The sequence below is a fragment of the Scophthalmus maximus genome, chromosome 15 (genome assembly GCF_022379125.1).
Source record: "Scophthalmus maximus strain ysfricsl-2021 chromosome 15, ASM2237912v1, whole genome shotgun sequence".
NCBI classification, from domain to species: Eukaryota; Metazoa; Chordata; class Actinopteri; order Pleuronectiformes; family Scophthalmidae; genus Scophthalmus; species Scophthalmus maximus.
This window is the reverse complement of record NC_061529.1, coordinates 5,950,390-5,976,734: the sequence shown is the minus strand read 5'-3', so window position 1 is coordinate 5,976,734 and position 26,345 is coordinate 5,950,390. Positions and strand designations below refer to the sequence as shown.

At 44.4% G+C, this 26,345-nt stretch overlaps 2 protein-coding genes and 1 long non-coding RNA gene across 4 annotated transcripts; 1 reads left to right on the top strand and 2 right to left on the bottom strand.

Moving 5' to 3' along the window:
- Positions 1-81: 81 nt before the first annotated feature.
- On the top strand, positions 82-3,665 carry LOC118286113. Of its 2 annotated transcripts, XR_004785314.1 has the most exons (6): positions 82-218; positions 1,594-1,780; positions 1,899-2,292; positions 2,380-2,571; positions 2,926-3,053; positions 3,527-3,665. It is a non-coding gene; the product is annotated as an uncharacterized LOC118286113 (long non-coding RNA). The 2 variants fall into 2 exon arrangements; XR_004785315.1 differs by lacking the exon at positions 2,926-3,053 and having other exon boundaries at positions 3,527-3,657.
- On the bottom strand, positions 1,291-17,800 carry atr (ATR serine/threonine kinase). The gene is made up of 48 exons (XM_035610250.2): positions 17,591-17,800; positions 17,357-17,448; positions 16,345-16,497; positions 15,332-16,236; positions 15,100-15,233; positions 14,791-14,967; positions 14,511-14,674; positions 14,239-14,391; positions 13,873-14,071; positions 13,524-13,780; positions 13,250-13,446; positions 12,866-12,966; positions 12,547-12,718; positions 12,108-12,263; positions 11,830-12,024; positions 11,593-11,688; positions 11,385-11,474; positions 10,900-10,995; positions 10,630-10,760; positions 10,353-10,496; positions 10,000-10,093; positions 9,744-9,869; positions 9,393-9,599; positions 9,032-9,145; positions 8,800-8,915; positions 8,469-8,589; positions 8,230-8,367; positions 7,983-8,154; positions 7,432-7,598; positions 7,182-7,346; positions 6,995-7,086; positions 6,706-6,797; positions 6,436-6,613; positions 6,159-6,344; positions 5,641-5,800; positions 5,240-5,419; positions 4,916-5,058; positions 4,705-4,802; positions 4,313-4,542; positions 3,949-4,083; positions 3,525-3,725; positions 3,250-3,393; positions 2,910-3,060; positions 2,657-2,813; positions 2,402-2,555; positions 2,114-2,265; positions 1,876-1,981; positions 1,291-1,761 (listed from the first exon to the last, which is right to left on the bottom strand). Exons 1-48 carry the CDS (start codon positions 17,641-17,643, stop codon positions 1,588-1,590), a joined length of 7,818 nt encoding a protein of 2,605 aa, XP_035466143.2. The 5' UTR covers positions 17,644-17,800; the 3' UTR covers positions 1,291-1,587.
- A 511-nt stretch (positions 17,801-18,311) lies between these two features.
- pls1 (plastin 1 (I isoform)) lies at positions 18,312-26,056 on the bottom strand. Its single transcript, XM_035610063.2, has 16 exons — positions 25,871-26,056; positions 25,402-25,492; positions 24,365-24,525; positions 24,137-24,266; positions 23,093-23,225; positions 22,508-22,589; positions 21,882-22,047; positions 21,273-21,415; positions 21,029-21,124; positions 20,670-20,871; positions 20,245-20,323; positions 19,687-19,801; positions 19,449-19,582; positions 19,189-19,312; positions 18,970-19,103; positions 18,312-18,862 (listed from the first exon to the last, which is right to left on the bottom strand). Exons 1-16 carry the CDS (start codon positions 25,874-25,876, stop codon positions 18,724-18,726), a joined length of 1,935 nt encoding a protein of 644 aa, XP_035465956.1. The 5' UTR covers positions 25,877-26,056; the 3' UTR covers positions 18,312-18,723.
- Positions 26,057-26,345: the final 289 nt, after the last annotated feature.

Below are 26,345 nucleotides of genomic sequence, written 5' to 3'. Positions count from 1 at the left end.
AGCGGCGGCACTGAGCTGTCGCTATAAAAAGCCCAGCGACCGACCGTCGACAGTCACGCAGTCGACAGACGACGTCGCCATGGCCTCCACCCGCCAACCGCCGTCGCTCGTGTAGACAGATTACGGTTCTTCGCTAACACCGCCCGGCCTGCCGTGCACGTCCACACACACAGACGAAGCAAGCGCACGCACCTGCTGCTGATTGGAGTTGTTGACAGGTTATCCTCGTCGTCTTCTGTCAAGCTGGCTGCATTTACTGCTGGTTCACAGCCTATGTCTGAACGTAACGGCCGACTTACAGTGTAGCAACAACGGGCGGTGGGGATATCCGGTATTTTTTTTTACTTTGCTGCCTCAAAGTCAGGCTGTCGACTGCTCTCTTGTTTTCAAATAAGAATGTTTGGCAGCTAATTGCAATTTAAATAGCTAAACATGTACAGTACACAAGCAGTCATAAACCGGAAATAGATTACTGCACTTCCTGCTACAAATGTTCAAAGTAAAAGCACGACCTCGACACAACGACTAAACGTACAAAAAAAAGAAAAGAAAAAGATTCAAAGTAAGAGATTTTGGCTTAAAATCGAACAAAACATCCCGTATAAATTTCTGTGGTAATGAGAATCAAAAAACACAGGACGAGATGTTAAACAGCTATCAATTGTGCCGATAGGTGGGGAGCACTTGCTAAGAGTTTTAGGACTGTTGTCCAAAAAACCAAAAAAAAGTTATTAAATAAAATTAGTTTTCAGCTCCTTTGTCAGCAAATAAAGCAGATATTCAGTCAGTAAAGACATTGGCATTGTACAGTTCACAGGTCAGTTGTCTCCCTATAGAGAAGCTTGCAGAGTGTGAAGACAAGAAGGTGACATCCTCATTTGAAACAAGCAGCAATGGCCTCTATCCAAAAGAAAGTTGCAACAGCAGCCAAGCGTTGACAAAGAGGAGAAAAGTAAAGATGAAAAACACAGAGACCTTCTGAGTGTCCAAGCTCATGACTGAACCGCAAACAACACTACCCCCCCCCCCCCCTCGAGACGAAAAACATATTCACACTGGTCTCCTCACCAAACTGTCTTCAGCCTCTTAAGGCTTTCACGAGCAAACGCTTAGCTCTAATTGGTTCTTGTGCGAAAAAGGGTGAGCGGATTGGACCGTTGAGCTTGTGCAAGAGAGCAACACATGTATGGAGAGGGGGGATTAAAACAATCATCTGACAGTCCGACTGCTTGGGTGAATCTAAGGAGGGTTAAGAGATTAGACGACACATTTCTCACAGACACATTTACCTACAGAAATTAGGAAAACATCCTTTATTACAAGAGAATGTACAGCATGCAACAAATATTGCTTGTTTCCAGAGAACAGGAACATTTAAATAATGATGCAAACAGGAGAACAAGCAAATGGTATCATAAAGGGCATTTAACATACGGATTGGTGTGATACTTACTGCAAAATGCACGTGCGGATATTTCTTTGCACTGTAAGGCATTTTAATCAAAAGAAAAGAATCCGTAATTCTCCCGAACTGTCTTCCAAATACTGTTCTTCCATTTTTTTTATGTAGGTGTGTGTGTGTGTGTATTACAGGTAGGGCCCCCAGCCCAGATACATCTGACAGAGCAGTTTGTCATCTGTGGCCTCCTGTATGAGGTAGTGGACGTGTCCCTCTATAGACAGAGGTAGACCCAGCACTTTATTCCTGCTCTTTATCACTCCCTGCAGCCGCTGCTCAATGTCACAGACGTGGGTTTTAGCCTGGCAGAGAAGCGGAGGGGTAAGATAACAAAATTACAGTACGAATAACACCGAAAAAATTTGATACATATGGATTTTCTGATGTGAATGCATATGAATAAGACTTGCACACACCTTTTCATTAACTATCTCTCCAGTCTCGTTGGCCTGAGCTTTGGAAAGTCCTTTGGCCTGTTTGCTCCACTCCACCAGCGGGTCGTGAAGGAAGGTCTTGAGCACACTTGAGAGGAAGAAATAATAAATAAGTTCAGAAACCTGAGATGTTGAGAGTTACCTTTGTGCCAGACCATACACACAGTTATCTTGATCATATAGCAAGAGTCAAGTGGCAAGAATATAATTATTTTCCAACCTGGTGAGCGGCTCCCTCTGGTCCCTCATTAGCCTCAGCGTGACCTCACAGGCCTGTCTGAAGAGGCCTTCGGTGCCCATGGGTCCCATGGCGTGGACCATGTTTTGGGTCAGACGGAAGGGAACGACCTCAGGCACGTCAAACGTCTCCCCCTAGTGGACAGGGAGAGAAGGAGCGTGGTGAGAGAGAGAAATGCAAGTGAAAGCAAGAGACAACAGAAATAGTTGCACATCAATAGATTTCTCCTAAATATTCCAACATTTCAGGAAAGTTGGAACCGAGACAAACCTTGTTGAAGAGGCAGTTGAAGTCGACGTGGACACATTCCCCGGTGAAAGAGTCAAAGAGGATATTTTCTCCGTGTCGATCTCCCAAGCCGAGGATATAGCCCACCATTGACATCACGGCGGTGGAGCGGCAGTACGCAGAGCGACTGCTGTACCTGTGAACGATTGCAGGTAATTTGTCTCAAAAGCACTGACTTAACATAGAAGTGGCCCCTTTTTTGTGTAATTGTAGGAGAGTTATGGGGGTGGGTCGTACCATGACGTGGGGTCAGGGAAGGTCCGGAGAAACCACTCGTGGAACACAGGGATGTGTCGAGCACACAGGACCTCCTTGTGGATCCGGAGCTTCTCCTCAAATGGAGCCGTCTTTGGTAGGATAAGCTTCCTGAGCTCTTTACCGGACAAGTAGATACCTGAAAACACACATATAAAACATCAGCAAATTAAATTATTATTTTCAGCAAACAGTTTGTTTATATTTATTTTCAGGGGCGCTGTGCGATGATTACCTCTCTCCTTGTACAGCTTGGTGAGAATGTGTCGTAGTCCAGCGGTGTTGTTGACCCATTCGATGATGCCACACTCCTCATTGAGGGGAATCACAGCGTAGGTGCAGATGTGCAGCTCCCTCCGCCTCGATTCGGCATCTTTACGTAGGCACTGCACGTACAAAAACACACTCGTGAACCATGTACACGTAGTACAAATACTGCTCTGTCTGTCCCTTCTTGACAGCATGCTGCAAAAATATCCAGAGCAACTTTTGCATTCTTACTTACAGCCATTTTGGAAAATGTTCGGACTTCAGAACATGTCTGAAAGCAGGTTGGAGTAGAATATGACACACACCTTGTTAATGAGGCAGTTGAACTCCATGAGTCTGCAGTCCTTCCTCAGGTCATCTTTAGGTTTACACATCATGGTGTAGCTTCGCCCATCCGAACCCTTCAGACTGATCTTCTTAGGCTTCTGTAGGGAGGCCAAGATCTCCACCTATGCATTGTGTACAGAGACTAGAGTTATCAGACCATATAAAGATGTTTTTTTCAACTTATCTTATATCTTCCCGCCAAAATATTTATGATGACAATAGCTGACACCCTCCCTCTATCCCTTTCGCTTACAGTATCTTCGAAGCTGTCCAGGTAGGCCCAGTGTCCGGGGAAGGCGTCGTGCTGTGTGTTTGCCCCGCCTGTGGAGGGCAGCGTGGGGATGAGCACCGACTGCAGAGGGATCAGAATCTGGCTGAAGGTCGGCTCCTCCACCAGACGCTTCAGCTGCTTGAAGTGAACGCTCATGCTGAGGGTGGTGCTGTTACCGTCCACCTGGAGGACACAATTAATAAAACACGGTCCTATTTTAATCCAATATAATCTAATTGACCATTTCAAATGTCTTGTTCCATATTCACTAACATTATTTTATAGTGCGCTTTTGAATTATGTAATAGTTATGAAATAACATTACATTATGAAATAACAGCTTTATCTCTTATGTCGTAGGTTCACAGTCAATTGAAACAAAGTGAGTGTGTGTTTGTGTGTATACCGGCTTGTTGCAGAGCTCCAACAGCTTGTCAGTCAGTCTGTTGGCGTCTCCAATGAATTTCTCCAGAGACTGTTTGAGACTGATGGCTTTTTTAAGAATCTGATTACAGCGGTTCATACGCATGGGGTAGGAAGACTGAAAAAATAAAATAAAAAATAATTTTACTTGTCTTGTAAGTTTAAGTAAATGTAGACACTGCAATATCTTGACTTTCAAAAATAATCAAACAAAAATAAAGTATAGGAACTGATCCTTTAAACAGTTAAATAGTTAATGTGAAAATATGTACTGTAGGCATTCAACAATACAGAACGCAAGGCTCTTATTGTTATTAAAAGGGAGACAGAAAAAAACACCCACAGACCTTCGAGACAGCAGCCATGAGCCACATGGCCTGCTGGGGGTACGCCAGGAAGACTTTGGCGACGATCGTCATGAGGACGGTGAAGACTTCGTCACTGGAGTGACACACCCTGGAAATGAGCTGGGAGAAGGCGGTCAGGAACTGGTACGGCGCCAAGTTGGCACAGTGCTCGCTCACCGCCGAGTTGATTTTACTCAGCTCCTGTCGCATCTGTCTGTCCACTCGGCCAGCTGAGGGGGAGAGAAACGTGTGTGGGGAGAATTTCATTGTTATTGGCCGATGAAAAGCGAAATGGACATAAAGTGATTGGGCTGCTAGTTGATTAGCCAAAGACTGCGAGTAACTCAATGCCCCTGTGTTAGCCTCTTTCACAGGCTTCCTGGGCCACCCACCTTTCTCACATTCACACACTTTGGCTCCAAAGTCCAACCAGAGAGACAGCATGCGAGGCATGGCCTGGTAGATGTACTGGTTTCCATACTGCAAGGCTCTGGGAGGGAAATTAAATGGGAGATTATAATGAGTCTAAGGTTGTGTAAAGTCAGGACAGAATTTGCTTGTCATCGATCATCACAATAAAATAAACAATAAATCTGGCCCTACTTTCCAAAGTACGTGACGATGTATCGGATGAGGTTTCCCTGTTTCTCCAGCTTGTTGTCGGTCACCATTGGCATCACTTTGTCATAGTATTTGGCCAAGTAGAAGTTTCCATCCTCCCACTCAGGCAGAAGGTTTGTCACATCCTAAAAAAAAACCCCACAATACACACACTTTAAACATAGTAACATTAGAAGCATCCCCGAAGAACAACTGCAGCCCTAGAGTTGCACCAACATCCCAGTTTGTTGATGTGTTTATAGCATTTACAAATTCACTCATCGCCTTCAATCAGAACCTTTAACTTCCTGTGTATGACTTTGTTACCTTGTACGCTTTCATGATGGCGTTGGACTCGAAGTTGGCCGTCTCCTCCATGAAGCGTCCAACCAGCAGCATGGCCTTGCCTTTGGTCTGCATGCTCCGGGGGTCTGTGAGGGGCTGATCGTCGGGGAAACACTGGGCCACGCCCTTCTGTAAGACGATCAGGGCCTGGTGTACGTCGCCCTGATGACAGACACGAATACAGAACGCTTTGTTGTACCGTTGATTTGTGTGTCTGTGTATGTGTAGAAATCCAATTCACCTAACACATTGCATTTTCGTGCAAAGGCAGAGGTCAGCCTTAGACGAGAGATACCGAAAGATGCAAAACATGTTACAAGTTGTATTAAGGATTAAAAATAAAGCAAGGGTAAATAAAGCAAGGTATAAAAATAAAGTTATACCTTGGACCAAAGCCACTTGGCCTTCTCGGTGACCAGCTCGGCCAGATGCGTGTTCTCTGCGTTCAGAAGGGCGTTGAAAGCCGTCTGGTGGTGTCCTGCCTTTCTTGCCACTCGGGTGCTTTGTAGCCAGCACTCCCCGACCAGCTCCTGACACAAAGACCTGCAGAGCAAACACAAGGACTAGATTTTGTGATGTGGCCTGGACTTTAAGGATATTTGACAATGACCTACATTCAGATTTGCATCTCAGTCAGGAGCTTTGGCAGCTTTTACAAACAGAGAAAAAGATAGGAGCCTTAAATAATCATCAACATCTCGCTGTCTTCATGGAAGGTTTGCCAAAAGTAAATTAAAGTAAAATAATTAGGAAATATATTCTACAACATAAATACTGACAAGGTCAAGGTGCAGATACACATTGTTCAGACATGACTTAAGCTACATTCAAAAAGAAAAAAAGGCAGAGGGAGAGCTGGGCGCGCTGTAGGAGATGATGTGGTTTAAGTCGTTGTCCTTACTGTGATCCCAGACTGAGCAAAGCACGACGGAGAGCCAGGATTGGCTCCTTGGCCCTAAAGGAATTCTGGGTCATCTCCAGTCGATCTGACCAATGGGGAGGCAGCTGGCCGAGGTTGGCAGTGGAGCGATCCCTCTGTTTGTGCAGCTCAGTAAAAGTGTGCTCCAACTCGCTCAGCATGTGGAGCCTAAACACACAGTTTTTAGAATCACAAATCTTTGCTACCTGAGACCAAATCAAACACAAATTATTGATTCCAGAAATGCATTCACACAGACCTGACAAGATACTCGTATCCTCTCTGGTAGGTTCCACACTCGTAGCTGGCCGCAGACAGGGGGACGACCTGTTCCTTCCTCACAAGCTTCAGCTTCTCATGGAAGGTCTCAGCATCCTTCTTCTTAGCCGACAACAGTAACTGGCCGAGCCGCACGCTCCAGGTGCTGGAGTGGCGGTCTGGAGACACAGTGGTAGTGCTGATACAGGCTGAGGTCTACTTTGGCATTTTCTTGTGTTGTGTAGAATCAAATTACTTTATCTTTCCTCACCTGAACTCAAGTAATCCTCCAGCAGGTCCCATTTTCCAAGCTTCCAGGCGGCCTCCACTCTGTACGTGTTCAGCTCTGACTTCCACTGGTGTCTAAATGTGCAGTCAACAGTGCTCAGTTCACTTGAACTGTAGTTATAGCTACTAGTAACTATTGTAATAACTAAGCACAATGCCGGTACGTTCCATGTCCTTGTTTTATCAACCTACATGTTATCAAATATGATGAGCTATGAGGAATGTGGGCCATAACTGATATGTTTCTGTGTGTGTGTGTGTGTGTGTCTCACTTGTTGGCCAGAACTCCATTAACCTGAGTGATGACTGTGGACAGCTGACCCAGGCCAAGCATAGAGGTCATCACCCCATGGTAGTGACCAATCTATAAACAGAATGAAAATGATCAAATTTTTATTTCACCTTATTATAAAATTTAGTAGGGAAAACTCACAGACTCGTGTGTGTGTGTGTGTGTACCTGGTCCGACTCCAGCTGTATAGCCCGGTCGTAGCAGGCGGTGGCATCTCGGAGCAGGCCAATACTCTCGTGCTCCAGTATTTGTTCCCGTAGCGACGGTTCCTCCCTCCTCAGAGCGTTGACCCCCCGCACGCCGTCGGGCTCGTGCATTGCAGCGTACAGCGTCTGCAGCAAAACAAAAATAACCACAGTTCACCATCGAACTGTAATAGAAGGGATTTATAAAAAAGTGATTTTCACTTTTTCTGACCTGCAGGAAGGTGAGATGGTCCTGGATGTTCATTTTATTTTCTAGGATGTGAGCTTCAAAGTGCATGAGTGCACGAGTGTACGCTTTGGATCGGAGCGAGGCCTTGGCCAGAACATCCTGTGGAATACCCTTCAGGAAGGCCACCACACGCTGATGGTCCCCGCTCTCTGGGAAAACACATTTTATCAAATGATGGAGGTTGGTGAACAACAAAGATGTATTAAGTTACATACAGTTCACTCAAACTGAGGTTTTGGACAAAATGTTCTTGAAAATAACTGTTGTCTGGTAAATCTTTCAAAAAAGCTCAGCTCTCTTGAAAAAAAATCTCAAGATATAAGAAGGAACAGAAAACTTCTGTCAAATCTTGAGTTACAATTCAGATTCCATTTCCAGTGACTGTGCAAATACAAGTCTACAAACAAAAGGGGTCAATCCATTCAACAACTGAACAACGTGTTTCAACACAGCAGAGATAACCTCAGAGACTAGAGATCAGTGTGTGTGTGTGTGTGTGTGTGTGTGTGTGTGTGTGTGTGTCTATGTCTTACCGTTGTGTTTGGGTTTGGAGTAGAGGATGTGGCGGCTCCACTGTGTGAGATGGGACAACATGCTGAACACAGTCTGAATGCTGAGCTGCGATAGGCTCGACGCCGTCTCCTGGACACGCACCCCTCCTCGTCCATCGCACTCCGTTAGCACGGCCAGCATCTCCTCTGTTACCTGGAAGAAAGATGTGTGTATTATTCCAACCTTTTCTCTCCTTGCGCACGTGTGAACGTACAGACGTGTGCTCACCTCCTGTTGCTCTGCAGCCGTGCAGCCCAGCAGCATGTATAGCAGAATGTGAGGCAGCAGGTAGATCGTGACCTTGTAGCCGTGTTTGATGATGAAACTGCAGCAGGTGAACACCTTACCGGCCAGCTCATGTCTCACCTGGAAAACACAAAACCAGACTTGAAGGACAAGTTCACGACGCCGTAGAGACAACAGTTCAACCATTCGGTTCTGATCTATTCAAAGAGAGCTCAGCTGACCTTGCTGATGAGATATCCGGCCCAGGTGGCAGACCAGTCAGCGAAGCTGCTGCCTCTGCTACTTAAGTACACTGGTTTCTTGAGTTTAGACCAGTTCACCTCCTTCTGGCTGCTCTTATATCTGCAGGTAGAAGTGGGAAGAGGAGAGAGTCAAAGGAGGAAAAGGAGGTAAGAAGATGGCAAGGATGGAAGAGAGAAGGGAGGAAATAAAAAACCAAAAAGAAAAATTACTTTCTCTTGCGGGATGTGATCTCCTGAATTTTGTGTACCATTAAAAGAAAGGATCAGGGAGTGTGTATTGTTCAGTCTATATGTGTGTAAACAGGAATACCTGCTGTTGAGGTGAGGTTCCAGTATTTCTTGGATCTGCTCTGGGAATCTCCTCCACAGACGCCGACCTGGAGAGTCGGTCCGTCCCTCGCGACATTCAAAGATGGACAGCAGCTCCTGAAGTGTCAATCAACAGGAACGCGACAGGACAAAAACCAAAGTCAGAGACAGAAACGCCTACAAACATACTAAAGCCAATGAATTTGTGAGTGAGTGTACGTGCATGTCTGTACCTGAATTGCATAAGCAGCAGAGTCCTGCGCTCTCACATCATCAGCATAAGCCAGGAAAGTTCTGGTGAGTTCAGTCAGCAGGTCGTGGGCAAAGTTGGGATCATCAACACCGCTCTATGACGGAGGGAAATCAACATTTACATTTGGTTTCCAAACATGACTGTTTCCATTTCGGTAAATCTATGAACTATATGAAATAAACTTTCTATTTGTTTTTCTGGCTCTGGTTAAAAAAGTCCTCAAAATCCAACTATATTTCAGTGACTATAAATGCGTAGTGTTATGTATGTATATTGTGCTATTAGCTACACTCTGCTTATTGTATTTTACAATGTACAGCTTGGGTCTAAGCCTAGCTTACCACAAACGTGTTGTGGTCACCGTGGGTGTGTGTGTGCGACAAGTCCAGACGTCCCGGGTCCACAGCCCCCAACTCCCCCAGACACTCCCCACAGAGGAGCCGGGCCTCCGTGGATGAGTCCTGGCAGCCCTTCAGCAGCACCGACACCAAGCTGGAGATGACCGGCTCCACCGCCTCGCTCGCACAAACCTGCCGCAGCATCCACTCCTGGAGTCCACAACACACACACACAAAAATGGCTCATTTAACATTTGCAGGACTTTGGCCAGGTAGGGGCCAAAGACAAACGGAGGGGTACAAGTGGTACAGAAACAACAAGTCTACTTTGTTAATGTACGTCTGTGAGTTTACCTGGTTGCTGTGCATCAAGTCCCTGAGACTTGTGAGCGCATGAATCCTTACGTCGACGTTCTCATGTTGGACGGCTCTCATAGAGAGCTGCAGTGCTGCGACCAGGTCGCTGCTGCTGGCGGTCAGCTGGGTGGAATTGACATGACACTTTACTTGTTTGTTGTATATTTCCAACTTCAAAACATGAGCTGGTTTGCTTTTACTATCCTTCATTGTGCACTTGATCGTTTTCGCGACCATCCTTGTCGCGACTGACCTTCTTGTAATCCTGCAGAATACCGTGGATGTCCTTCAACTCGGGGTGCTCTGGTAGAAAGTAAATCTCGTGGAGGTAGTCTTTGACTTCTTCCCTGTGATAGATTGACTTCCTTAATTCACTGTTGGCATTTTTCTAGAACTACAGCGTGGCAGAGAGATTAAAGCCTTTGCAGTTTTTGGGATTAACTAAATTTGGTTTAACTACTAGAATACCAGAAGTCTTTGTGAGCACAGATCAATGTATAATTTTTGGAGTCACAAGAAAATTGTGCGTTGGAAATTGAAAATACAGTTTAATTTTCAATTGACAGGGTCCAATGTTTAACTTAAACTTGTTTATGTGTGTCTTACCTGTTGTCCGTGATGAGGAAGCGGATAATAGCTGCAGTTTCCTTGGGCTGCAGAGGGATCAGTGGGAGGAGAGCAACAATGACATGACTCAGCAGAGGGCCAAGGTGTGCGGGCTCCACACTCCTCACAAAACAATCCCACGTCCTGTCAACACAGGTACAAGATTGAAGTACCATGGTCAAGTGTATGTGTAGGTTTAATGTGTCAATTCACAGAGGCAATACACCACTGATATGCAGTTTTCACGTGATCTTAAATTGTGTGTGTGTGTACTGACTGGCAGCAGAGCAAAGGGAAGTCCTCTCTGTATCGGAGGCTGGTGCGGAGCGTTGTCATCATCTTCACCCTAACAGAGCTGATGTGTTTGGAGCCCATCAGTCGCATTAGAGCCATCACGCTCGTCAAAGCCTGCACAGAAAAGAGTGAGCACTGTTTTTGAAGCACACAAAGACAAACAACATTTATCCCCACCACCAGTGACTCATTAAGCTCCCCGACAATCGAGGTACGTTGTTAAAAATGCAGTTATGAAATTAGTTCTTCGCACCAGCTTTTTGCGGTCCTTCTCTCCGGCAGTGGAGCTGAGCAGCTGCATGTTGAAGAAGGCGAGAATCCCCAGCAGCTTCGGCTGAAGGTAGTCCGCCTGCCACAAAGAAAGACAAGTGAGGAGACAATAAAGTTTTAAGAAAGATAATAAATTTTGCAATGATTCTAATGAGTGCTCAAAAATTACTATGTAAAAATCAACTGTTGCTTGAATAAATCTACAAAAAACAACTAGTTTATCAAATAAGATACAGAATATTGTTGTTTTCTATAAAACACATGTGCATGTTCAGGTTTGTCGTCAGAAGTACTTTTTTTGTTTCAGTTGTTAAGAGTTGACAATAACATGATGACTTATTACAAATGTTTTATTATTTAAAAGACTTTGGAATTGATTTAAAAAAATAAATAAAATAGTCAAATAAAAAAAATGTATTGAGTCAAAGCAGAAGATAAGGCTGTCCTACCGTTTCTGTGGGAACATACCATGCGCTCTGGGGAAGTGATGTCTCGGGGACCCTGGTACGGGTCATCGTTGGATGCAAAGGAGGCCAGGATTGCCAGACCATTGAACACCTACAGTGCATGAGATGTGAAACATAAATGTGAACAATTATTAGTTTTAAGAATCTGTTACCATATACAAATATCAATTTGCTGGGGAAATTGTTTTTATCTGTGTGTGTGTGTGTACCTGCTGGTAGTGCTCTCCAAGGCGCAGCAGCAGCTCGTTGTGGAGACCCTGGAAGTCTTGCCTTAGCAGAGAGCCCAGTTCTATCTCTGTCTCACTCTGGAGAACATTAAAAAGAAATGTAACGGTCTGATATGACCTATATTGACAGAAATGTTTTGGATTGTGCTTGGAGATGCTCTCCATAAGCTCAAATTGAGAGACCTTAAGAGAAACATGTTTTAATAACATCATTGGCACCTGCAGGTAGTGGAAGGCTCTCTCCAGCTCCTCCTTGGTGCAGGAGCAGACCAAATGGCTGAAGATGTATTTGAAGTTGTTGATGAGGATCTCTCTCCTGTTTGCCTTAAGCTCATTGGCCAAAGTACGGATGAGGGAGGAGCCTGTGGAGCTTGCCTTTGCTGCCAGGTAGGGCAGCAGCACCTGGAGAGTCTTCTACATTTGCAAAGTAAGAATAAAAACATAAGAAGAACATTCAGAAGAAATGTGACTGGGGTTGAGTGAATGGCTGTTCATACAGTGAGGAAGCGGTGGAGGTCTGGGAAGTCAAAGGCGTGTGCGATCTGAGCCAGGATGTCCAGGGCCAGCTCTTTCTGATTGGCTGACTCGCTGCCCTGGTCAGGTGTGCTCCGCAGGGCAGATGCATGACGTGAGTGCAGCGACTCCACCAGGAACTACATGCAAAGGAGGACAAAGAGAAAATTAATGGCAGGATGTCGTGAACATTTTTTGGCAGTTTGCTATCAGTCAGTCCACAGTGGCTGGACAGCTGGCTGTGACATACAGCACAGATCACAGCGCAGAAGATTTAATACAACAACAGTAGGTTAAGGACTTAAAGTGAAAGTACATTAAAAAAATCAACTTAAAAATCCACAAAGTCATAAAAAAATAGCATGTCTGTCCGCAAATCTGACCAACAGTAAAGTCTGCTTTAAATTTGAGGCAGATTCGTACCTGGCAAATGGGGTTCTTGTACTGACTGAAGAGGGTTTGCAGTTTAAGTCCTTTGGCAGTGGCCAGAGCTCTGATCTGAGTGTAAGCTGCTACCGACACTGGGGACGACTTGGACAGCAGACAGTGAAGCAGGCGCAGCAGAGAGAATGACACCAAACTACCCTGAGATGCTCTGACAGAGGACGAGAGGGGGTAGGAAAAAAAAGGAACTAATTTTACCAGTCTTTTAAAAACAAATATGGCACTTTAAGAACATAAAATGACATAACTAAAGTGACAGTGACAGTAATACATTTGATAAATGATATATAATCTATACCTGCCAATCTCTCCAGTGGTCAGGATGAGTGTGATGCGCAGGTCATCGTCTCTGTTGAGTTTAGCGTTGTTGAATGCCTCCTTCAGACGTGCAACCAAGAGCTGGGACGGTGAAAAGAAAAACCACACACACAACCAACCCCACAATCACTTTTAGAAAGTATTTATACAATTCACATGTCAAGATTTGTAAACCCAAAAATGTGAAATTTCACCTTAACTTCTTTCATCTAAATGAAAGGGATTACGATTAAAAAGACACACATCCGACATGCTTGTTTTGCTCAGCAACCCAATGTACTAATGTGCTCATTATAATATATTTATGTTGAAAACTGACAGTTAAAGCAAAGACGTTCGAGTCTTGCCACTTAAAATTACTCACCTCACTCAGAGAGCTCTGCTCCGAGTTTCTGCTGCTCTCCGTTAGCAGGAAACGTAGCGATTGGCTGAAACATTTTCTGACCGCTGAATCTGAATCCTCTACCAGACCAATGAGAGCACAGAGAACCGCGTGGGATTCGATGTCTCCACCGCTCAGATTCACATGTTGGCAGAGGTGAGGCAGCGATTCCAGGAGAGCTGGGACAGCGTATTAAATAATTAACATGACATAATTGACATGACAAGATAATATTGAATGGAAAAGCCTGACATACCTTGTTTGACACTACTTGGAGCTTGCTGTCTGAGCAATGGCAGAAAGGGAGTGACAACAGTCGCCCTGAGGGACGGACAAGCATTTCCAGCATGCTCTGCTGTGAGGCTGAGGCGGAGGCAGAGGATTCTGGGAAGACTGTTGGACTCTGCCGGAGTGTCGCTGAGCAGGGAGAGTTCTGCCTGGATACAGCTCAGCTGACCAACGATCCCAGCAAGCTCCTTCTTCACCTTCTCCGAGCCGTCCTCCAGGCAGGAACTGGAAAAATGTCCAGTTCGCACAATGAAATGAATCACAGAGCAAAAGACGAATCCGACAAAGTCGGGGCAAACGTGTGGGAGTTTACGTACAGCAGAGTACTGCTGATGAGGCTGTGATGTGTGTTTCCCAGGTGGTGAAGAAGAAGAGGGGAGGCCCTGACTGCCGCCGCTCTCACTACCTCCTCTGGACTCTGCAGTGCCTTGGAAAACACACACACTCGCCACTTGTCGCACACGCCACGAGGCAGGACGGCCAGCAGCGACACGCAGTCCACTTGGACCTCAGGTGCTGGAAAGACACAGGTTTGAAGTCAAGTTTTCACAGTTACATCATGGCCCAGTGAAATCAGTTAAAATCAGTATTCCTGAAGTGATAAAAATGTTTGTCCTCAATTCACAAAATGGATGCAGACATCAGCTACATACGAAAGAATGTGATGTGGCAGGAATACTCACAGTAACAGAAGCTTAGCCTCTGAGCTAAGGCAGGAAGCGAGGAGGGGAATCCTGAACCCTTGTAGGCCGAGACAGACTTGTTCTCACACACCCAGGGAAGAGATAACAGCGCACACACGCGCCAATGGAGCCCGTCTCCACTTTGGCTGCTCACTATATTCACAAATACATGGGAGGGTGGGGAAAATAAATAATAAACTTTTTGACAATTATATGCTATGGGGCATAAATAACTGACAATACGTGCGTTTTGCATTTGTGTCTATCCTTACTCGTCAGGTACACGATAGAGTCCAGGACCTCGACAGTTGTCTGGACACTAGACTGAAAGTAGTTCTGGTCTGAGACAGGCTGAGAACCTCCTTCTAACACCGTCTGGCAGCTCTTCAGAGCCCTGCCCAGAGTCTCAGTGGGCAGCCAGAGGGGAGGAGAAGAACTGTTCACAAACAGAGTGAAAAAGAAAAAAAAATGTGACAAAAACTCACTGACAAAGTCACTTGATTAACTGAATAATAACTGGAGTGACAGCATGTGTAAATGTCGATGTATTACCTGGTGGGCGAGGAGCAGAGGGCTGCCAGGCGGAGGGTGAGGGCGAGGCCCCGAAGAGCAGAGAGCATCTGTGTGGTCTCAGGTTTGGCAGAGTCCGAGTTCAGGAGCGTCAGCAGCTCCTCCAGCCGACTGTTCACCACAGCCCACACCTCGCTGCCCACACGCATGTCAAGCTCACTTCGGGCACAGAAACACGCAATTCTTCAAATGTCTGTTTTTTTTTGTGCATTTCTAAGGAAGTACTGTATATATATGGGTACTATGCACTATGGCATCTTTTGCAACGCTAAGTCTGACCCCTGGACTCACGGTGATGATGTTTTTCTGATAGAGCTGGTGGCCGATTTGCAGGATTTCTTTGCAGCAGACTCTCCATCTGCTGACTTCTGCATCACCATTGCAGTCTCAGCCTTGAGTGCGGCTTGGAGAAATCCCTCCGCACACTAAAAAATCAGATGCAATTCAGACACTGTAAAGAGCTGTATAATTTTTATAATTTTATAATTTTTTTTAAAACAACAACACAAAGACCGAATCATACTTCAGCTTGTTTCTCTGTCCCAACGGTGCGTGCCAGTGTCCTGCAGACCTCCGTGACTCGCTGCCTCCTTAATGACACAGCACTCTCATACACTGGGGCAACAGATAGTAGGAAGCTGAACAGCAAGCGGAGGGATTCAGTGACCTCTGTCCCAAGCTTGACATCGCTTCCTCCCAGGGTGCAAACACACTCGAACAACTGCGAGAGATAGATGGGCTCAAAGTGTGTGTGAAAGGCACCGGACGACTGAAACAAACAGCGAGTCAGGTTTAGCAGCTCCCCTTCATAGGGCTGTTTCTCATCTAAGCATGAGTTTGCTGTGGAGTGTGTTTCCAGCAGCTGGAGGTAGGCCGTGAAGAACTCATGGCCTTGCATTTCAGGAAACCCCCCCAGCTCCACCAGTCGGCTCAGCATCACCATGGAGATCTTTCTCAACCTTGTATTGCCGTTTGCCAGGATGGAGCAAGCCGCCTCCCAGGCCACACTCAGGTCACGGCGTGAAACCACGCCCCTCAGTGCGTCCGTTATGACACCAAGCACCACAGCCGTCAGCGACTCCAGCGAAGCAGCCGAGGAGAGCACAAGAGGAGAAGGAGTGAGGTACGAGGGGGCGCAACCAGGGGAGACACTGAAGCACTCGAGTGTTACAGGCCATCGGTTCGTTGTGTGAATGCCCAAACTGTGTCCTTGTCCTGCGAGTGTGACGATGTGGCCGTACAGGACGTTGCTGAGGTCCTGGGTCAGAAATATGAGCTCATGGGTGAGGTGGCTGAAGATAAACGGCACTCTGACTCTCAGAGTGTGAAGTAAGGAGCAGAGCACAGCAGAGACCCGCCCGTGGATAATGTCACAGTCCGGAGCTGCTGCCACACGAAGCAAACGCACCGCCACCCACTTGCTGAAGTCTGTATCAAAGGACGGATGAGGGGAGAAGAGAGAGAGAAACACAAATAACTACACTTTTATCTTATTCTTAACTTTTTTCCCCCACCATTTAAGGACCATGTCCTTACCATTGCAGCTCTGTGTGGTGTCTGGATACTCAGCAGGTTGGCAGGCAGGATTGGCAAACATCAGAGATGAGGATTTGACAATATGCTGCACAAAGTCCAGCAGCATCACACAGGGTGGTTCTGAACTGGACTTCTTATTCAGCCCCAGAGCCACTGGAAGAAAACAAGACAACTGATTAGACAGATTGAACTGGTTGTTCTGGAGTCTGGAGATCAGAAACTTCTCACAATGATAAATTTGAAGAGTAACACATGAACCCGATTGACAGTTACAACAGAAATAGAAGAAAGACATATTTCTGGTGAATTTTCAGGGCAAAACAAATCACTCAAATTGATCTTGTGAGCTGATCAATTAAACAGCTTGAGGTCACCGACAAGTACAACCTGCGGCGAGAGGTCAGAAGTAGACTATTGTTTTACTTTCAAGGTGTCACAAGCCAAAACCGTTTGACTTTATTAACCTCTTCAACTGCACAGATGTCAAGTCACTCAATTAAACATACATCTAAGGATTTCAAATTCTAATCAAGGGATTAGGTCAATTTCTGATCATTTATTGCAAAATGTGGAGGCTATCCAGCTCAGGTGGGTCGGGGTAAGTAGTTTACACATATAGCACTTTAAGAGCTGCAACAGTTAATCGAGTAATCGATTACTAAATTAATCGCCAACTATTTTGATAATCGCAGTAGTTTTTACGAGAAAACAGTCAAAATTCACTGATTTCAGCTTCTAAAGTGTGAATATTTTCTGGTTTCTAAAGGAATACAACATAATTTAACTTCAATGGCACACAATTTAAATATGGACATGTAAAAGTCTGCACACAAGTCCACAAACACAGAAACTAAGAACTAATAAATCAAAGACAACAGCATAAGAGAGATTAGATGATGATTGTCCACCACATACTTTGACATTAAAACTGTTTTCAGCTTTAACAAACAGTGATGTGATGCTGCACTGGGCAGCCTGGTGTTTCTGTTATTGTGTCCACCTGCCGACTCACCGGCGTCCACGTCCGTCAGTATCCGGTCAATGAACTGACAGAGGATCTGTCGAGGTTTCTGCACCGCCTGGTCGTACTCGGCGGCGCTGGCACTGCAAACATCAACACGAGTGTATTTGTGGAAACATGGTACAAAAACAGTCTGGTTTGTGAACATGAATATAAATTTCAGTTGAGTCTGACATGTTGTTAGCCGCTTAGCTTAGCCAACCGTAGCGCGGTTGGCTAACTAACCTAGCTAGCTCCTGGAGAGCCGGTATCATCGCGGACATCTCCAGTCCCTCCATGTTTCACGGCAGCTTTTCGGTCTGTCTGTTATTATTTCAACAATCACATCAAGGGATTATCGGGTAACGTTGCCGAGCACACAGCGACATGTCCATGTGCGTCCTGGTCCCTGTCAAGGCGTTCAGAAACTTTCGCTCCAAAATGTTTGTTTTGGTACGGCAGCCGCCGAGGGACAAAACACCTACATGAAAACACGCGATCGGTAAAAATCGCTGTCCGCGGCCGTGATTATGTAATATTTTTTGTTGTATTGCATTTTTGTGTTTATTTATTTTGATAAAGCATACAGACACACACACACACACACACATATATATATATATATATATATAAATAAATAGCTCTAATAGCTCTGTATATGTATGTATATATATGTATATATAATCCAAAAGAGCTGAAACTGTTTAAATTAAAGTAAGTAATGTTTTTCTTTTACTGAAGTTGATTTTTTTCTAGATTTGATTATATATATATATATATATATATATATATATATATATATATATATATTAACCCTTCTTGGGCACTATGCCTTTGTAAAGGCTGATTTTGTATACTGACACATGGTTTCAAATATATTTCTATGTTCTAATGTATGTTCTAAACTTCTAAAGGTTCTGGAGACACACACTCAAACCCCCACACACACATACACAAGGATATTCTACACATTTTACATTTTTTAATAATTAAATAGCAATATTCAATGCACAACATTTACAGACTTTATGTTTTGCTGAAGGAGAGGTATGTATTGCAGTAGATGTCATGTCTTAGTAAATGTGCAAAATATAGTTAAGAGCAATTAGGCACTTAAATGAAATCACAGATGAACAAATGGAGTGGCTTTGCTAATGAGACATGATTTTCAAATTTAGATGAGTTTATTGTTTTTTATGAACACACTTTCAATGCCCCTGTTGAGCGACCTCATCTAGGTCAAAGGTCAAAGGAAGAGCTATTACAATGACATGAAAAAGATTAATAAAGCAAATGGAAACAAAATGCTGTCTCATGAATAATATTGGTGGTCAGTTCCCAGGTGTGTTCATGTCTGGGTTTTTTTGCTTTCGTTTTTTTCAGCGGTTAGCCTTTTTCAAACCGTGGCCCATGAGGCAGGCAAACAGCGTCAGCACCATCTTGGGATTCACCTCCACCAAATCATCAGGCAGTGCGTAAACGCGAGCGCCGATCTTACGGGCCAATGAGATCGCATACCTTTGAGAGGAACAGGAAGAGAGAGGCGTTAGGAGAAAATGATCGAGTGACACAAACAGAGAGGTGGGAAAAGGAATCGAAACCAATTGAGATTTTTTTGCTTTTACTTGGCGTTGTTGAGTTTATCTTCGTCCTTCAGCATTCTTTCCTCTCCTCTCTTCACCATGTCCCACTTGACTGTACTGGGAGCGATGGCATCAATCAGGTCAATGACTGGCAGACTGGTGCTGATCAGTTTGTCCTGCAGAGAACAGTAAAATGGGGTCAAATGCACACGCAGTCAAGGCTTTTTGACACAAATACAATATGTATGCAGACAAACATACCTTGAAGCTGCTGATCTGTGAGTCCTTGCGTTTCTGGCTCAGGGTGGTGTTGACCCAGTTGAGGATGATCGGATCTCCGACCTTTTCTCCATCGCCCAAATCGGACAAAACCAGCACTGTGTACCTGGAGGATTACGAGCAGGACTGATAACTGAAGCTGTACAAGGAGCAGTTGTGTCCAAACCAATGAAATAGATGAAAACGGACAGTCTGTCTTTCCAAAACAATATTACTACAGTGTTAAAAAACCGCATGAATACCTCCTCATCAGCTGCCAGACCAGTGCCAGAGTGTGCATGGCGCTCCTCTTGTTTATGTTTTCTCCTCCGATACCAACCAGAGAGAAGTGAGCTACATCCCTGCCCAGCTCCACTGCGTAGTTACAGTTCTCCAGCTAGAATATGTTTTTAAAAAATAATTGTATTTTTCTTTTATTTACTTACAAAAATGTTGTGTTTTTTTTGTCATGTATTACTCTTGTCTTGTCGGTAGTTGTACCTTCTTCATATTTCCGCCCAGGAAAGGATAAGGCGGGTTGTTGACTTTCTTCCAGTTCACAGGCACATTCACCCGCTCGTAAAGCTGCAGAATCACCAAACCATCACACAGGTCGCTGCAGAAGACAGACACACAGTTCAAAAATCAATGTACTATATTCACTCTACACATCTCTCAGGAGCTGATGGTAACATCCAGTTGAACCCTCAAGAGAAGAGGAAATACAAAAATTGTGACAGCCTTGCATTTTCATCTTGTTATATATGTTTGGTTCAGTATCACAAAAGTTTTTTTCTTGGCCTTGAAAAACAAGGCTCTTGTTATGGTATGTTAATGCTTTGTGAATACTTCATAGGCTAATTTCAGTATGTTTTAGAGTCAGTGTGTTTATATTTCATCACTTTAAGGCCAATATTTAAAATCCTGATGATATTTTTCCATAAATAAATGGTTATGTCACTGCGCAGCGCAGGTATAAAAAAAAGGTGAAGCAACAGTAGGAATGTTAAGAATCCATCAGCTTTCGTTTTTGACATTGATGTGTAACCGATGACATACCAGTACAGGTGGTTGACATAGGGAGAGACGCCCAGAGAGTTGATCCAGTTGCGAAATGTTTTCTCTTCTCTGGACTCACCTGGAAAGACATGAAGACGTCAGGGACTCTTCTCTATCAGCTGTTCCCACGCAGCTGAGTTCAGCTGACGCCTACATACGGTTAATGTACTGTAGATTTATGACTGCTATAATCTGAAACCTGCATTAATCTGATCTTTTTATTGGCTTGTCAAGTGTGTGTCTAGCATCGGTTCCCTGTGTGTTCACACATCACATATGGTACATCTTCTGGAATTGGTTGTGTGAGAGCCAGTATTTGAGGACTGAATCTCGGTTTGCATTTCATGGAGAACCACTGAAATCAAGACCGTGTGACGATACAGCCAAACTATACAGGAGCTAAAACGTCTGTTTTAATGACTTACCCACTATGTGTGCGGTCTCTATGCCATTGCTGTTGCTCTGAGCTTTCTGCAGAGCGGGGTGCATGTTGTACAGATTGGCCACAAAGGCCAAGTTGAGCTTGCTGTTTCCAGATGTGACGTCCTGAGGAGAAACAAACTGTCTGCAGTCCAGCCGCGCCGCCTGCTGCAGCATCAGCTCAGCCCTCTGGTCCAAATCACACTCCTACACGCAAACACATGTAAATGCACTGTACAGACCACTACGTGCACACAATCACACCAGAGTCCATCACACTTCATTCAGTGCAAAGTACACGCACTGTATCTGCAGGATAATTCAACATTGTCTCTCTGCGATTCGATCAAACAAACAGACTTACATTGAGGCCGCTCATGTCGATCTTGACACTCATCTTGTGATTTTGGTCTCCGTGGGAAGCGATCTGGTCCAACAGGTAGAAGTAGGCCTGCGAGTCCTGCAGTGTCACAGTACGAGAAGTGGTCATACTCTGTCTTTGTGTGTGTGTGTGTGTGTGTGTGTGTGTGTGTGTGTGTGTGTGTGTGTGTGTGTGTGTGTGTGTCTCGGGTGTGTGTGTTTGTGTGTGTGTGTGTTCTGCACGGCACCTTGATGTCGTCACTGAAGTTGCTGATTGTCTCTGTTCCTGCGTTTCGTAGATGATGGTTGACCCAGTGGAGCAGCAGCTCCTCGGGGGAGAGAGACAGCAGATCGTCCAGTTTCTCTCCATCAGTCACGAGACCAATGAGACCTGGAAATACACAGAGGTACAGTCAGTTTACAGTTAAAGCAAGAGACAATAAATCTCGACTAAAAGTAACACAGTTCAATGTTTTGGGGGGAATTGATATTTAAGAAAGATGTACCGTTGATGGAATTTGTCCTGACATGTTAAATTCAGTTAAGTAGTTGATCGGCAGGAAACTACTCTGCAACAAGTTTGATAAATTATTAATTTATTAAGAGTTATCCTTTGAAGCAACAACACCCCAAATGTCACCTTTGGCTCTGTTAAGCTGCAGCGTTACTAGTAGTGTCGTAACAATAACATTGTCCGAGCGATTGTATTGTTGCATCATTAGCTTTATTACTACTGTATCACTATTTTATGCTGGAGCATACCTCTGCCGAGCCCGACAGTTTGCCCTTGATTTTGTGTGTGGGCCTGTGTGTGTGTGTGTGTGTGTGTGTGTGTGTGTGTGTGTGTGTGTGCTGACCTTTGTTCTTGCTGATTTCTATATCAGCAAACAGGCCAACTTTGATGATCTGCCAGAGCAGTCCCAGCACCAGATGGGGTTTCCCAGCCATCAGATCATGGGCATCTATGCTCACCACCATGCAGCCGATCGCTGAGGCCGAGTTCAGAGCCAAGACCAGATTCTCCTGAATAAATATTAGAAAAGACAGTAAGATAAATAATGGATGATACGCAAATATGTAAAATTGTAATATTTTGCATTAATTCCCCACAAGTACAGAATAACAGGAGATTTAAAACATATATGGAAAAAAAAAAAAACAGAAATCAATGCAGTACTTTTACTTGTATTTTTTTACACCGTGGTACTGACATTTCTAATTTAAGTAAATTTTTTTTCATCTAGGCATCTAATGATTTCACCTGTGAAGAAAATCTGTTTACACACTATAAATTATTCTTACTTTAGGTACTTTATGACTTCATGTTTAATTGATAATCTAGCTATTGCAAATTTGCCAATTCTTCATTCTCTATTTTCTCTGCGTTTGTCTGGAGGTGTCGCAACGCTTGACCCTTTTTGGTAGTATCTGCTGTGTGTAGGTATTATGGTCTCGGTAAACTTATGTCAAAGTGACCACTCACTGTCATTTTGAAGGTGGCGAGTTTCTTCGTGTTGATGACTCTTTCGTCAATCGTGTCAGGCTGAGACAGGTTGATCATTTTGCTGAAAGAGAACAAGGAGTTGTGAGTTTGGGGGGGGGGGGGGGGGGGGGGGGGGGGCAATGAGTGAGTCATTGAAATGATCTCCGGATCTAATATCAGAAGTGAGTAATCCTCACTCTAGTGACATGCCGCTGTGAAATGTTCATCACGTGGCGAATGAAAAGAAAAAGGAATGACCCTCCATAAAACTACAATAAAACAGGATCACACCATTCCTGCTTTAACCTCTGTCACCACGGTCACGCTGGCCGTGCAGCAAAGTAGACACCATCTATGTATTAGGATGAGTAATTTTGAAGAGGGTCACTCAGTTTATTTATGTAGCTAATTAAGTTTTTTCCATCTTTATTGGCAAATAAATCATTGTCTCTTTTTGCACCAGAGTGGCCAAAAGGCCAAAATGTGTAACTGATTATAATATAACTGACTATATGTAGTGTATGCAGTGTTATGACAACTTTGTGTGTGTGTGTGTGTGTGTGTGTGTGTGTGTGCGTGTTTTACCACAGCAGGATGCCATCGCGGACGGAGGTGAAGAGACTTTCATCGTTGGGGTTCATGGGCAGCAGATGCTGACAGTCTGGATCTTTGGCCAAATCTTTGTTGATCCAGTTGACGAAAGCCACCTTCTCCTCATCTGAGCACACGGAGGTGAAACGATTAGTCATAGATTATTGGTCAAACAAAACATGCTATGTGTAGAAACAACTGTGGATAATAATAAAGAAAAAAAATCCCCACTTTTACATTTTTATCAAACCAGTTTTCTAATGTTTGGAACATAATCAGCAGATTAACTTATAGTGAAAATAGCTCTTAGATGTTTATAATAATTTAGACAACCTGTAGCCTCCACTGACAAGTTTCCACAGGAGGAGATTCCAAGTACGTTTATATCTGCTTACAACTTCATTATAGTTTATTAAAAAACATGTATTAATTATTCACATGCTTAAAACTACTAAATAGGGCGAATTAAAGACTTGCCCAGCACTGGAATGAACACAATTTCCTGAATTTCGTACAATATTTTCAAACGGAAGTTGCTTCAAACAGCAAAACAGTCACCGGATCACAAGCCTACACCTCAGTTTATGCCTCTCACATACAGTAGCACCTTAACATTCAAGTGACAGAGCTAAGCGACATATTTTCCGTACAATAAAAGGTTCTTTGCAACACCCAGAAGGTCATTTGGTCCACTGAATTCACAGCTATCAAAGTGCGTACCCTTGTTTGAATACTATGCTGGCACCATGTTAGCAGATACCAAAATAATAAAAAAAAAAACAATAAAGTACGATAAAAATGTTTGCAGTGGTTGTAAAGCTGTCCGATGGCTCACAGAGTTCATCAATCCATCACACACATAAAGAAACAGATTATCGTGCAATAGAGGGAATATGTTTCCATCGCGATAGTTAGAAGAGCACTAGAGGTTTCTGCAAACACCTTCAGAACAGCTTCAGGAGATTGTTCTGGGGTTTTTACCATAACTCCAGCCACAACAATTACAGTGACAACAGTAACAAGCCTCCTCCCTCTCACCAGAGTACGAGTGCTGCGTTCCCTCGCTGGAGTTTCCCGAGGTTCCTCCAAACGACCGGATCCCGTCTCTCCTCGTGATGGTTTTCCTGAACGTCTCGCTGAGCTCCTTGCTCTTCAGCTCCTGATAGATCTGTGCAGTGAACAGGCTTGAGTTAACTCCCGCGTGCGGTCGGATGTGTCAGTCCGTGCATTTGCTCACAGTGTGTCCCGCCAAGTCAGTCCACTTACAGCGACAAATTCCTCAAAGCTGATCTTCTCGTCCTTGTTGGTGTCTCCGGCGAGGAAGGTCTCCATGATCTCTCGCACCCTGTAACCCGGCAGGGAGAAGCTCGCCTCTCTGAACAGCTCCTGGAGCTCGAAGTCGCTCACGAAGCCGCTGTTGTCGATATCTGAAACACGCAAACACACACAGAAACATAGACGTCAGTAGGTCAATTAGCTTTGCAAATATGAATCTGAAACTGATGAGTCGAGTTCTTATTGGCAAATAACAAGGGCAAACAAGGGGCTTTATTAAAAGGTCATAAATTTCCTTATAGTTTCCAGGAAAGAACCACCTGTCTAATAGTTGAGCTTGTTTGCATTGAGTTTATAAACAGTTATTGGTTGGAATTTCCCCAAAAACCAAACAGAATAAATATGAATTCATTATTCATTATGTGATGAACAAGGAGAAAAAGCCCTAGTCCATATACATTGAATAGTATGTTTGTTTGCCCTCACATACAGTATTTCTGACATCTTTCTAGCTCATAGTGTACAAACATTATCTGTTGGACTGTGCATCACGTGTCTTGCCTCGTTCTCCTGCAAATATAGTATGTTGTACTTATCATGATAACTATCATGATAATATGGGCGCACTCTCTGCTTCACCCCTTAACCTGTTTACCCCTCGTGCATGGTATTTGTAAATCATATACGGGCAGGTGATACGCTTTATTTATGCTTCTCATTATTTTGGTCATCTTTTTGCAATCACGCACTCATGATGATTATCTAATCAAATCTGCCACCGTCTCATCGTTAAATCTGAAAAATTCCTCGCACTCAAAGTACACAGACTTGCTCAGCAATAAAAAAAATCTCTTACGTAAGATAAGACTTTATGGTCGGCTGTAAAAAATTCACACAATTGACCTTTTTCACAGCAGCCATTTTGGCGTGGAATCGTTGGCAAACGCAAACTCCGAACACAAATCTCTTCTCCTCACTTACGGAGGTCAGGTTTGGTGTGCGAGTGTTGGTGTGCCAGTGAAACTGACCAATTTTATTGAAGGCCTCCCTGAGGTCGTCCAGGTTGTCCCTGGAAATCTGTGTGACGTGATTCTCCATCGCGGCTTCTGCCTTGTGTACCTGAAACATGCAAACACACATTCACAGCTCGGGATCACGACTGGACACCGAGTAGAAGCTGGTTTTGCAGGAGGTGAGCGATATGAGGCTTCACGTGCATTTGTACTTTGGATTCAGACACTTGAAGTCATTCAAATTCAGAAAATGATCCTGGCTTTTGATAAGTTAAATGAGACAAAGGTTGATTGTTCTTTACTGGACCCTGTCCAGCTCAGCCCCGTGACCTCTCACTGCCTACAGCGAGCTGACACTTCTACTATTCACACACACACAGGCATGGTTCCACACCCTGAGGACTACGTATTCGACAACAAAGTCGGGTTCTTTCCTTGTTCGAGACGACAAGGGAAAGAGTGTGACACCAAGACACAGACGTACCTTCATAAGAGCCTGTGTGTTTTCCTGTCCTGAGTTTTATAAGCCTTCCCCGGTGCAGATCCCTCTGGCCTGGCCGCGAGAGTCAAGTCGTCCGGAGCTCCGCGGAGGCTTCAGACCGGGGGCAGAGAGGAAGCTGGATCCCGGTGAGAGGCTGCAGAGCTGATTATCTCTCTCCTAGGAGGAGTCACTCAGGAGAGGCACGGAGTGGACCTTTGGCCTGCCTGTACCCTGGGACAGGCGTAGTCTGCTACAGTTAACATTTAACACCTCAGCTGTGTCATCGTGTTTTTGTCCCCAAATGTTTTCGACTGTTTGTCCCTACTGGGCAAATTGATTTGCAGTCAAGGTATCGGGTACAAAAACAGATAAACCTCACATGTAGAGATTTCTCTTAGTCTGTGTACTAATTTTCTTATTGATCTGGAACTGACCCTATTTTGAGTAGAGCCCGACCGATATATTGGTTGGCCGATAA